At 37.7% G+C, this 13,439-nt stretch overlaps 1 protein-coding gene across 4 annotated transcripts in view; it reads left to right on the top strand.

Annotated features, from left to right (window-relative positions):
- Positions 1 to 13,439, top strand: part of CDK14 (cyclin dependent kinase 14) — a 614,965-nt gene that overhangs the window by 368,316 nt on the left and 233,210 nt on the right. For all 4 annotated transcript variants that reach the window (XM_060108929.1, XM_060108927.1, XM_060108930.1 and 1 more), the window contains one exon: positions 5,202 to 5,322. In XM_060108929.1, coding sequence (XP_059964912.1) covers positions 5,202 to 5,322 — 121 coding nt within the window. The remainder of the gene's footprint in view (positions 1 to 5,201; positions 5,323 to 13,439) is intronic.

The following is a 13,439-nucleotide window of genomic DNA, read 5'->3' as shown; positions in this document are numbered from 1 at the left end:
AATCAGCGTATACTGAGGCTCAAGGTCTAGTGGAAGTCAACTCGTCTGCCATCTTGGACCTACTTGGTTCTAAGCAGTTTATGTCGTGTCCTTGGGCTATGTCATTCTTTTAAAGGGTGTGCCCTGCCCCCTTCCCTCCTGTTTCAAAAGGAGCCTATAATGAAACAAGACTTCCGGCTTTGGTGAAGGGATGGATGGTGATGTTTAGTGGTGAGTTATAGAACACTGGAGGGCATAGTAACGGTTGGAGAATTGGGGACAATAAAAATCTTAAAGATATATATGGAGGATCTAAGTTGACATTTTTTGTTTAGAAATCTAAAGTTTTAGGGGAAGATTGATAGTAGAGATACATATTTGGGATCTTCAGCAGACAGATAGTAACTGAACACATGGTAGTAAATCAGATCCTCCAGGAAAACTTGTCAAGTGCAGAGGCAAAAGGTTAAAGCCAAAACTCTGGACAACATCAGAAGAAAATGCTTTTTTCTTTTGTTTTGATTGATGGTTGTTTATTTATTTATTTATTTTTTTTGCGGTATGCGGGCCTCTCACTGTTGTGGCCTCCCCCGTTGCGGAGCACAGGCTCCGGACACGCAGGCTCCGGACGCGCAGGCTCAGCGGCCATGGCTCACGGGCCCAGCCGCTCTGCGGCATATGGGATCCTCCCAGACCGGGGCACGAACCCGTATCCCCTGCATCGGCAGGCGGACTCTCAACCACTTGCGCCACCAGGGAGGCCCGATGGTTGTTTATTGATACACTGTAAGAGCAGCAATAATGAATTTTTAAAAATAGCTTTAGCACATCATCAGATACTTAACGTAAACCCTCTAGGAGGGAGAGGACACCATTAAAAATGTCTATTTAAAATAAATTCCAGGCCAGTTCTCAGGACTGCGGAATGGGAAAGAAATATAAAAGCCTTCCTCTGCCCTTACTCCGTGGACTAGCTCACGGAATAGAGACGTCTTCCCCTTTTCAGCCTGACAGCCTAATGGTAAACTGTTTCCCAAGTATGTCATGTCTGTGTGGAATCAAGTTGTGAAGAAAGGAGGCCCTTTCCTAGAAATATTGATTTTGCGATTAAGAGCAAGACACTCTTTTTCTGATCATTCAGTTTGGGGAATGAGGTAAGATGAGAGAGACATGTGGGAGTTGCTCTAATATAAAATACAAAACCACCGACAAGCACAGAACAGTGGCACATCCTCTGGAAAGACGGAAGTGGTGAGAGATATTCCTTTATATTGTATTTTAGTTGGCTTTCGCAAGTCCGTCTACCTTTTGCCATTATTCTACTTAATTCAAAAGAAACAAGTCAGTGTTGCCAGTTCTTCCTCAATTCCTTAGTCAAAGCAAAGATATGGGAATTAGTATTCTTGGACCCCAATGCTAGTTTTAGCAATTTTCTCCATAGTGTCAGAGGGATAACTCAAGTCTCCAACCAATGTTACTGCCTGCAAAAAGGATGCATTAGAATTTGAAAGAATAATTAGATGTGCATAGAATAGGAATCTAATGAACATGAGTGTACAGCTAAAAGAACTTTTACTGTTTGGGGAACCTAAAACAGTTTATTAGTAAATTGCATTTAACCCTGGACTCACAGCATATTCCCTGTATTAACAATGCAATTGGCCATAGAGACTTGTGGTTGGGGTCCAGTGGTTAGTGGTTGTAACTTGTGGTTAGTGCCTGTAGGACATCCTCATCCCTATGTCTAGAGAGGAATTGGGTAGACCCAGATCTGGAGCCCACAGACAAGTATGAGCTGGAGATAAAATCTTAAGAGAAGTCACCTAGGGATGACAGTTAAAACATAGCATTAGCCACAGTTACCCACAGAGTGTATACATTTAGAAAGCACTGGTTTAAATATATAACTCTAGACAAGTCCAGCAGTTATGGGGCAGATAGAGGAAGATTCCAGAAGCAGACCAAGTCACTCCTATTATCTCTTCCATAACTAAGAAGTCAAGGGAGTAAATTTAGAAGAATGGGAGTGGTCAACTGTATCCATTGCAGCTGAGAGAACTTTTAAGATAAGGTCTGAAGAATCTCCATTGGTTGGCGCTGAAGGGCTGGTCTTCTGAAGGCAAATGTTGGAAGAACTGTCACATGATTTACTTTGTGTCCCTGCCAGAGGTTAGAACCAGGCTCAGGATGGCAGCAAAAGTTAGACCATCTTATAGAGATATGAAAAGGAATTCTTTCCTTGGGTAAGAGCATACCTGTAAAGCTTCTTAACTCTTCTGGAAATCTAAGATTCTACTATGCTAGCTAGAATCAAGGTTGTCCAACTTTGAATAATTGGCAAGAGGGCTTGAATGATAGGATTTTTTACTCCGCTCTTAGGGTCTTTCCTTAGTTAGAAGTGGTAACATCTTCAAGTTGGATACTCTGAATCGTTAGGCAAGCCATTTTAGGTGCCCTAAGGAACATGCACCCTTTCATATGTACACACTCAGCCAAAGCAGCAGTGTATAAATAACCTATACTCATCTAGTTAGCATTTCACTTTGCTTTTTGACTCTTAATTCAAACTGAACATTAATATAAGAAGTTTTGATAATAACCCATGAACTTCATCCTTTTTAGAAGGTATTGTAGCTCTCTTCCTGTAGTGTAACCATGGCAACTGACAAGGAACAGAGAAAGAAAGCTTTCACACATGCTGTGCTAATTAATCCTGTCCTACAGTTTTCCTTCAGCCAGAGGATGCAGTTTAATAAACTTTGCATAGTGAGCATGTTTTGATGCATGAACTGTATAAATACATAACAATATCTTTACTAAATATATTTATTTTAAAATGCAGTTGTACATTTCTACTTCAAGGTATACTTTTTTTTCTTTTGAGTCATTGTTTTAATAATGTGCTCCCTCCCTGAAAGGTTTTGGGATTTATTTATCTTTTTAGCTGAAGAGAAATATTTTTAGGGTAAAAACCTTTTGTTTAACAATATACAGGACACTCTCTACAAGATTATGTTTTAATTGACTGTATTAAAGTGAGATGTGAAAGAGTTTTTCTCAAGTGATACAGAAGAATGTATCTTAATAATATAATAACATGCTTCAATATGACACATTTACATGCAAACCACTTTAAGAAACTGTCTTAACACATTGAAGAGTTAGATATTGAAAACTCGTTTTCATTGTTGATTTGGGCAGTTGTGTGACCCAAGTGAATGGAGTTTGGGCAGTCCTTGACTGAAACATGAGATGGAGAAAAATAATGTAGATGAAGAGCTTTTTCTATTTATATTTTTCAGAAATATTTAATCAGTTTTACAAACTTATATTCAGAGTGGGCATAACTGACCTGAAGTCACATATCATTATTTAGATTTATACTATTTCTAGGTAATTTTGAGGTCTGGTTCTCCCTTTAAAACTGGGGGTATCACAATTTTCTATAACCAGTCTGGTCCTCTGAGCTGTCAAAGAAAATCTCAGATTCTTAACTTCTCCTATCCCTCTGGCCTAGCTTTCTGTCAACAGGGACTTGGCAAAACCAAGGGAATCCAGCCTGAATGTTTTTGGCATCCCATTTGCCTTGACAACAGCATATGGAACAAGTCCGAACCTACTTCAGGACTTGTTAGCTTATTAGCTCTTTAGTCTATCGAGAAACATGCTCATTTGAGGAACTAAACCTTTTGATGGGATTACTAAACTCTGGAAACACTTTACTGTTTTATCTGTTGTTCAGTTTTGCATGCTTTGAGGTAGGATAAGACCTTGCAGAGAAAAGGAGTAGAGGTTATTATGGAAACCTGTTATCAGAAATAGTTATTCTATTCATATGCAGAAAAGTTAGGGACAGTACATGTGTAGGTATGTTTGTGTGTGTATAATCTGTACATTTTAATATGGAATACTTATAAACATTAGTCAATTTATAATATGCCATTGTGTTGTTATAAAAACTGCATGGTAGGAAAAATTGAGTTATTGTAACCATAGTTGAACTAATTAGAAATTCATCTTCTCACCAGATGCTCTATTAATTTTAACATTTACATATAATACAGTAAAGGGAATACCAAGTGTTTAATAAACTGAGAAAAGTTATGTTCCTTAGTACTACATAAAAATTTAAATAATCAAAACGTTAAAATAAATATGTTATGGTAGGTTCACTGTAAAAATGTTTATTCGCTTTGAGCATCACAGTGATAAATAATACTTTACACTTGTCATTAATGAACATACCCAGATAGAAAGCTATCACAGATTTTTTCTCTTAATAACATCTATAGATTTTGTGTTTTTTAAAGGAATTATGTATTAATTGTAGAAAACTTGGAAAAAGCTCAGAAAAACTTACTGACTTAAAAAACCAGATAATCTTGTATTCCAGAACTAACCACTAAGGTTATTCAAATATATTTTCCACCAGTCTTTTTTCAGTGCATAAATATTTATGGTTGTGAGGTCAAACTGCATGTAATTTATCACTTAACATTTTATTGTGACCACTTTCCCAATTTTTAAACATTCTTAGAAAACAATTTAATTTATTATATGGTATCTCATCATTTCCACATACCAGATTTATTTAACTGTTCCTTTATAATTATTTATTTATGTGGTTTTCAAATGAACCTCCTGAATAAGCATTTCTTAGTGAGTGTTTGACAGAACCCTGAAACCAAAAGAAGTTTTGGAAAAACCCTTGAGAAAAGAGTCATATTCTCATCTTTCAAATTCACCGTACACATTAGAAAAATTAAGGGCACTGAGAAGTCTCATAGTATGGAAACCTGTTTTACTTTTTAAACCATCTTTTCTCAAAGGTATTTGACCTTGGGACTTTTCCTTATCACACTTATTTGTAACTCTCCGAACTAAAGTACCATGAGACATTCTTTGGAAAGTCCAGGAGATTTCTAAGCTTCTGCATAGTATCAAATGGTTTATGAATCATTTGTTTACTCTCCTGGGATACTTTTTTTTAGATTCTTGGTGCTATATTAGCAAATATAAATGATTTATTGGTTATTAGCATGTATTTGAAACAGGTAGACCACAATATGCTTTCCCCAACCTTTCTAGTAACCTTGACATTGCATTCGTGATTCTGTATTATAATATAACATTTGACCTTTTAAAACTGTGAACATTCAAATTTAAATTCCCTTGTTTTATTAATGCCTATTAAACTTCTTTATGTTTCCTGTAACCCACAGGTCTTGCAAGAGCAAAATCCGTCCCTAGCCACACATACTCCAATGAAGTGGTTACCTTGTGGTACAGACCTCCAGATGTCCTCCTGGGCTCGACAGAATATTCCACCTGCCTTGACATGTGGTGAGAAATGGAAGCTTTACTCTAGCTAATTTATCTATAGTGCTTGGTCTGGGTCAAGCCTAGACAAACATCCTAACAGTCTGAATGAAGATTAATGGTGCTGGAGTGTTGGCCTGTGTGTGGCAATACCACTGGAGTTTTTGAAAACATAATTGGGAATGTTCCCTAATCAGGGACTCCCTTACAGATGGTGTCTGCTAATGGTTCTTGATGGACAGGGGCAGAGACATTTTTCTAGCTGTCAGTTTGGTGATTTTTCTCCCTAAGGGTCTTAATTGGTAGATTTATTTTATAACAAGGAAATATATATCTCCAAACAGCAGTATGGGTTGGAAGTTGTAGGAGCATGTTTAAATTCACAACAGAAATCAGATAAGTGGTCTGAAAATTTTGCTGTGACTATAAGGTACTAAATTTGGTACAGTATACCCCTGAAGACTGTTGGTACCAATTATGCAAAATGAAATAAAATGATTACTTTTTAAAAATATCAGAGTAAGTTTAATTTCAATAGAGTCACAGTTTTACACAGTGGTTTAGCAAAACTTAAAAATCTATTATAGGAGGCCCAAAGACTGGCAAGGTTTAATGTGTAATTATTATTAATGATAAAGTATGATGAGTTTCCAGTCTAGTGTGATCTAAATCAAATAAGGGAATAACCTTCTTTTTAGCAATCAGAAAGGCTTAATAGTGAATGTTGAAAAGGTCATTTATTAATAGAAAAATCCCTTTTCTAGACACACAATTGTGTTCAGAGTAAAACAGTTCACATAGCACATGGCTATTTGATAGCATGAATCATCTTCCATGAATGATGATGCCCTACATACAGAATTCAGCTACATGTTCCCATAATGTTTATGACCTCAGTAAAGCTTCAGCATGTGTCATTTATCTTCTTGCCCTGTACTTACTTCACTGCTCTACCCTAAATAATCTTGACTTTTAGTAAATTAGGCTGTGATGAGGCTTGGCTTCTTTCCTGATATTTTTTATCCAAACTTTCTTTCTTCCTTCCTTCCTCCCTCCCTCCCTTCCTCTCTCCCTCCCTTTCTTCCTTCGTTCTTTTCTTTCTTTTTGTCTGCGTTAGGTCTTCGTTGCTGTGTGCGGGCTTTCTCTAGTTGCAGCGAGCGGGGGCTACTCTTCATTGTGGTGCGCAGGCTTCTCGTTGCGGTGGCTTCTCTTGTTGCAGAGCACAGGCTCTAGGCGAGCAGGCTTCAGTAGCTGTGGCATGTGGGCTCAGTAGTTGTGACTCATGGGCTCTAGAGCGCAGGCTCAGTAGTTGTGGTGCACGGGCTTAGTTGCTCCGTGGCATGTGGGATCTTCTCAGACCAGGGCTTGAACCCATGTCACCTGCATTGGCAGGCGGATTCTTAACCACTGTGCCACCAGGGAAGCCGTGATCCAAACATTTTATGGAGAGAAAATAATCAAGTTCCTTGTGATGTAAGGTACAGTGTAGATTTACTTAATTTAGATTCCAACAACCCCTTAGGAATGGGATTTGGGCATCTGTAAAGCCACTGAAAATATATGCAACATTTTGTGTACACGTGGATATATTTATTTTTATGTGGTGTAGATCTGTATGAGTTATAGAGTGTTTTTCTCTACGTTTTGAGAATGGAAATTCTAGATTGTTTTTCAGTGAGGTCAGTTAAGGACTCTGCTAATAGAACATAGTTTGGAAATATTTGTGGCTTGGAGCCAGTTTTGTCTTAGTTGCTTGGCAGTGCAGTTAAGACTCTACCCTCAGAATGAGGAGAAACTATTTTTTATACACTAGTGGCTAATTTTTCCCAAACCTTTGAAAATGCTCTTTAAAGTACAGAGAACCACATGGATTGGGACTTGCTAATATGTCTGTTTGTGATATATAGTGTTTGACTTCCAGTCTGTGCCTCTCCACTCGCCCTGCCCCCCAACCTTTCTGTGACATGTATGTGCTTGTTGGTGTCCATTCTCTTAAGGAAGAAGGCTTGGTTGCTTTCTGCCAATTTGCTATAAGCAGACACATAATGAAGCATAAGAAGAAGATGGTTATTTCAGTGGAAGGGAGGAAAACTGATATAAAATAATAGACCCCAAATGCTCTTTTGTCTGCATGCCAAGATTATTCATTGCCAAAAGCAAATAGTAAATGTGTTATGTTGGAGCAGTTTCCCATGCTTATTGGCTCTACATTTCTAAGCCCTAAAATCTGAGTTATGTCTATGCTATGCCTGTTACTCTGAATCTGCTTTCATTCCAAGCCATTTTCTAAAAGCCATTTTGTTATTTTCCTATAAGTCAGGTAAAACGTATGTATTCTTCCAGTTAGAGAAAAGTTCACAGGGCAATGATTTTTGCATAATTAGTGACCTTGATGCTGGGTATTCAAAGATCTAGAAATGGGACTATAATTGAGTCATGGCTCAGCTGCACCAAAGAGAAGTGCAAATATTAACCCATAGACAATAGCAGGGAGGCAGGTGGCAGTGGTTTCAGGCTATTTTTACAGTTCATTTACCATCCTGGGGCAGTAGGGTAGTAACTAAAAACTAACGATCCCTACACAGTGTTACAATTTCCAGTTTTCTGTTTAAATAGCTTCGGGCAACAAAAATATTAATGAAGACACTTACTCATTAACATTGGCACCAAGTGATGGAAGTCAGAGCTCTCCCTGTTATGATTTACTGCTTTAGGTCTCCAGCACGGTGGTGATGTATGAATATAGTGTGCGATTTGAGAACTCATCAAGAAAGATAGCTTTTGACACCTTTGTCTGCCTCCGTGAAGGAGGGTTTAAGCAGAGGAATCAAATTGGACTTTGTCTCGTGTATAGCTTCCCTTAATTCTTGGATTTTATAACTCTTTGAAAGTCAAGGCATAGGAAATCATCTTTAAGCTTCTAAACCAAAAAGGCTTACCAAGTACTGAAAACCACATTAAGAGAAGTGCAAATGTGAAAAGGAGCTTACCTGTGTAGTTCCTCCCTTGTCAAGGAGTTCTGCTCTAGCTGTCGAGGTCATTGCTCTTAATAAGCCTTACATTCCTTTATAGAAGCTCATAAATATGTTTAGAATGGCATTTGTTTTCTAAAGCAGAAGGTCACTTGGGATTATTTTAAGGGATTAATTTTTAGCATCGTGACTAAGTTAATCTGTAGCTAATAAACATCTCATCATCACGGTGCCTTTGGGGGGGCACAATATATAGTGATACCACCTTGTGTCAATTCCAGTGCTCCCCAACATGGTGTGTAAAGAAGGATAGCATGTCAGTCTCTCCCTTTCATCATCTTTTTCAAAGCTAATTAACATATTAACTGTGCTTGTCAAAATGTGGGGCAAATCATTTATAAATAAACCTGTCAAATGTAATGAGATTGCATATTAAATCACCCTTTTCTCTATAACATCTCTGATTTAAGATTAAAATTAATTTATTTAACATTGTAGCAGCTGGGTGGTTAGAAAAAAATTTCCATACCAATCTTGATATATAGAAAAACGTCTGCATCAAAATTGATTTTGCATATATCAGAGAAGAAATTGCCTGTTTATTGAGTATTATAAGGCCATTTAGCATTGCATTTTATTAAATCAGCCTAATCATCATACATTCTGGCAATGTAGAGTTCTGCCATCATCCGTAATGATCTCTCCTGAACCAAGGAAATTTATGTAATAAAATAAAGTTTCCTAAGGACTCAGGCTTGTTTACCAGTGTTTTAAGAGAAAGAATCATAAATGGTCTTAAGCAATAGTAATAACAATGGTACCAATAACAGATACTTTTACTGAACACAAACTGTATTCTAAGTCCTCTTATGCATTTTAATTACTTACCTACTGTTCTATGATACAATGAAAGAAAACAAAACCCAGGGAGACTAAATAAGAGAGTAAAGGTCATAGTTAGTAAATAGAGCTGACATCCAAACTCAGAGCTAACCCACTCCAAAGCCCTTGCTCCTTATAACATATTACATAATCTCTTAAGATGATTTATAAGCAGTTGTTTTTTTATTTTACTAGTAAAGTGATTCCAAAACACAAATAAGTAAAATACCTCTTTGAGAATTTAGGTTATGATCTGAGTCATGTTGGATCCTTTGCATATTTCAAACAAAGTGGGTAGCTTTCCCTCACACAACAGCCTTGCAGACTGCTTTCTCTCCTCACATCAATAGTCTACATTATATAATTTTATTCAGGGTGGAGTTTTTTTGAAATAAACTTAAGACATGAATCATTGGATTGAATACATTTTCATGAGACCAATATCTATACTGGCAAGTATTTTCACAACTTCTAACCATTACTCATTTACCGCTTCTGCTAAAACAAATGTGTCCATTTAAAAAAGAATGCTAATAAAAAATGAGAATTTGAGTTCATGGGCTACATAAAATCATCTATCAACATTATTTAACGTATTCTAATTAATCAGGTCATGAGACCAAGGAGGATTCAAATTAGTCACTCTCAAAAGAAACAACTCTTTAAGAGCTCTTGAAAGCTGCTCAAATAATACATGATCCAAATGACTTGCCAGTGTAGCCACTGACAATGCAATGGAACATGACAAAAGAAGAGGGATAGTCAGAAGGGTGTCTGGGGGACAAAAGCTGAGCTCCTGGTGGCAGCCGTACTTTCTGAGCCACTCCCACTACTGAAGTCCCTTAAAATTGCGATGACCATAGAGTATATTGTCCATACCAGGATACTTTTTAGAGTTAATAGTAATTCTGCTAGGACAATAGGTGTAAAAGAGGGATGTAACTGTGACATGTGGTCATCTTACTCATAAAGCACTGGAGCAATAATTTGCTAAATACTAGTAGTCAGAAGAGACAATGCATTTGAGTGCTTAATTCACACCGAAGGAGTGCTGGCTACAAACTATTCCTGTGGAAAACTTCTGTTACATTGCTTTATAACAAATCATCTCCAAAAGTACAGTTCTCTAATATTAGATTATTATGACATTATGGAGTGGCTGCCACAGTGCTACATTCAGTGATGGCTTTGGAATGCTGAAGGGAACCGGTTCTCTCATCCTATCAGAAGCTTAGTGTGGTTATGGTTATTACATCCCATGTTGTTTATCAGTGTGTGTTTGTGAGAGAGAGTGTATGTGTGTTTTCAATGGATGTGTTTGGTCACTTGTTAATGATGGGCTGGCTGAATCATAACATATAAAATGAGACATTGTATATATAGTTTTCACTACTAAATATTTTTTTTTTTTTTTTTTTTTTTTTTTCTGTACGCGGGCCTCTCACTGCTGTGGCCTCTCCCGTTGCGGAGCACAGGCTCCGGACACACAGGCTCCGCGGCCATGGCTCGCGGGCCCAGCCGCTCCGCGGCATGTGGGGTCTTCCGGGATCAGGGCACGAACCCGTGTCCCCTGCATCGGCAGGCGGACTCTCAACCACTGCGCCACCATGGAAGCCCCACTACTAAATATTTTTTAAACAAATAAAAATTCCCCCACTTGTATCAAAGTTGGCGAAGTAATTGGTTACCCACAACTGGTTTTTGGATAATTTTTAAATAGCCAATCACAATGACTAAGTTTCATGATACTAAGATAGCTCTTGGTATACTTAGCTGCCTCACTGCTTCATAGCTGCAAGAGATGGATAAATGCGGAAATTCTTTAAGAAATATATGACTCCATAAATGTTGAAAATAGTGTTCTTATTCGGCTTTTGGAACATCAACCAGCCAAGCTAAATATTTTGTATTTCTATTAAAGTATACAATCCAAGGGTGCTATAGAATATATCAAAGAAATAGAAGCTGTTGTATTTGGTTTTAGGGAGATTCACATACTGTCTATGTCTAGAGAATTAGAGAGAAATTTTGGCCCAGGATGTTCTCATCTTATGTGTGTGTGTGCACATGCACATGCATTTAATTTGGAAATATATGTTAGTACTCAAGGTTTGGAGAGCATTGGATATTCACTAGTGCCTTTTATGTTTTACAAGTTGTGTATTTTTTCATGTAGCTATTGATTCTCTGATCATGGTAACTAACAGTGGTTTGCTGTATAAAGGAGGCCATGTTATGGTAGAAAATATGTTGAAAGCCTAAATTAGGCTCTGCCACTCCTTACCTGTGTGAATTTAGTTGACCAAATCGCTTAACTATCCTTATCTTCAGTTTCCAAATCAGAAAATTTTGATAATTAAACCTATTTCAGATATAACTAGTTACTAATAGCTGCCACAATAATAACAATAACAAAAGTAGTAACCTCCTGCCTTACTCATTCTCATCCTCTAATCCTATTTCTCAGAAGTAACTACTACTTTCAACTCTTTTAGGATCTATCTCCACATGTCTTAAATAATTGTTTATATTGCTATCTCTAAGTTACTATTTTAGACATTGCTACTAATTAGGTGTGTAGTAGACAAAGATTTAACTTTCTTCCATCAACCTTCCCCCAACTCCACCTTCATCTCATTCTCCCAATATAGAATCTGTATCACATTTTGAAATATTAATATGTAAATATTAATATTATTCACGGTGAAGTCAAGTAGTATTCATGATTATGTATTCTTTCTTGTATAACCTTTGGTTTTTCCTGGACTTTATGATTGTCTCTGCTTTTTATTAGTTTAGTTGTCTTTGTCCCTACTGTTATTTATAGTCATAAAAGATCTGTCAATTATATATGGAAAATATTTTCCAAATGCTCAAGCACATCAGCAAACCTGTCAATTCCATTTAATTTTGTTGACATCTCCCTCCCTCAACCTTTTCCTTGAAACTTTCCTCTCTCAGCTCTCTGATTTCTTGCCTTAGCACAGCTGAACATCTGTCATCTTAGGACTTCCGTTTCCCCCCTCTCCTGTTGTTGTAGGTCCTAAGCTAGTTGTTCTCTGTTTCCCTCCAAATCTGTTCTCTACCCTCTTCTTCCCTGCCCCATGTCCTGGATGGCTGACCCCTAGGGAATACATCCTCCAAGCTGCCTTGGCTACTGGTTCCCAGTCGAGTTCAGGCAATGGAAAAGTATGAGGATTGAATATTCATCCCTACTTCTTCCCTGCTTTAACCCATACTTCTTGGAATGGCTAACTACAGCTTCTGTGCGGAAGCACATTTTCATGGCTCTAGCTGTCAATAGATTTCCATAACATTTGGCCTTTATGATCCTAGGGGCAATAATGGCTTTTAGTTTTTTTGTTTTGGGGGGGCTTTTTTGGCTGTGCCACATGGCTTGTGGGATCTTAGTTTCCTGACCAGGGATTGAACCTGGGCCCTCGGCAGTGAGAGTATGGAGTCCTATCCACTGGACCTCCAGGGAATTCCCAGCTTTTAGTTCTAAGGCAAGTAATGACTTCCTGCTGTTGCTATGCTAGCTAGCCTCTTAGTGTTTCAATATGTCTTATTAGTTCTGTTACTCCTCTGTAAGTAGTAAATTCATCAGAGTCTGTTCTGGTTGGATTCATTTTCCTTCTTACCTTTACTGATTATAGATTCCTTGTTTCCTGGATTCCTTGTCTTCCTCCTTTAGTTTCCTAAGAAAGAATGTATTAGAAATATAAGGTTCAAATTCTTAGTTTTCTCAACATATCTTTATTCTGCTCCCACACATGATTGATAAACTTTGGTTGAGTATATAATGAGGGTTTTTTTTCCCCTCAGAATTTTGAATGTATTGCTTACTTCTTTAGAGCTTCTAGTATTGCTACTGAAAAATGATTTGCAATCATTTGTGTGCCTCATCATACTTTCTCCCTGGAAAGTATTAGGTTCTTATATCTATCCCTGGTATTCTGAAATTGCTTGATAATGAGCTTTGATTGTATCTTTTTCTGTTGGTGCCAATTAGATACACAGACCCATTAAACACATTTTTTACTTAATTTCCCCTTTTTCAGCTCTGTGCCACACTCTGCTCTCACCTTTTATCCTCAATTTGGCGGCTTTTGGATTTAATTTCTCCAGAGGATAAACACTCAGTGTCCTGCTGGTGGGTTGGGGTGAGAGATGGTCAGAGAGGGCCTATGGGTCAATTGCTTTGTACAGACTTTCAATCCTCCGCCCTATTTCCAGTTGTCAGACTCACCTTTACACTTTCTAGAACTTATGTATCCAAGTCGTGCG

The sequence above is a fragment of the Mesoplodon densirostris genome, chromosome 9, assembly GCF_025265405.1.
Source record: "Mesoplodon densirostris isolate mMesDen1 chromosome 9, mMesDen1 primary haplotype, whole genome shotgun sequence".
Classification (NCBI taxonomy): domain Eukaryota; kingdom Metazoa; phylum Chordata; class Mammalia; order Artiodactyla; family Ziphiidae; genus Mesoplodon; species Mesoplodon densirostris.
This window is presented reverse-complemented; position numbering and strand designations above follow the sequence as displayed.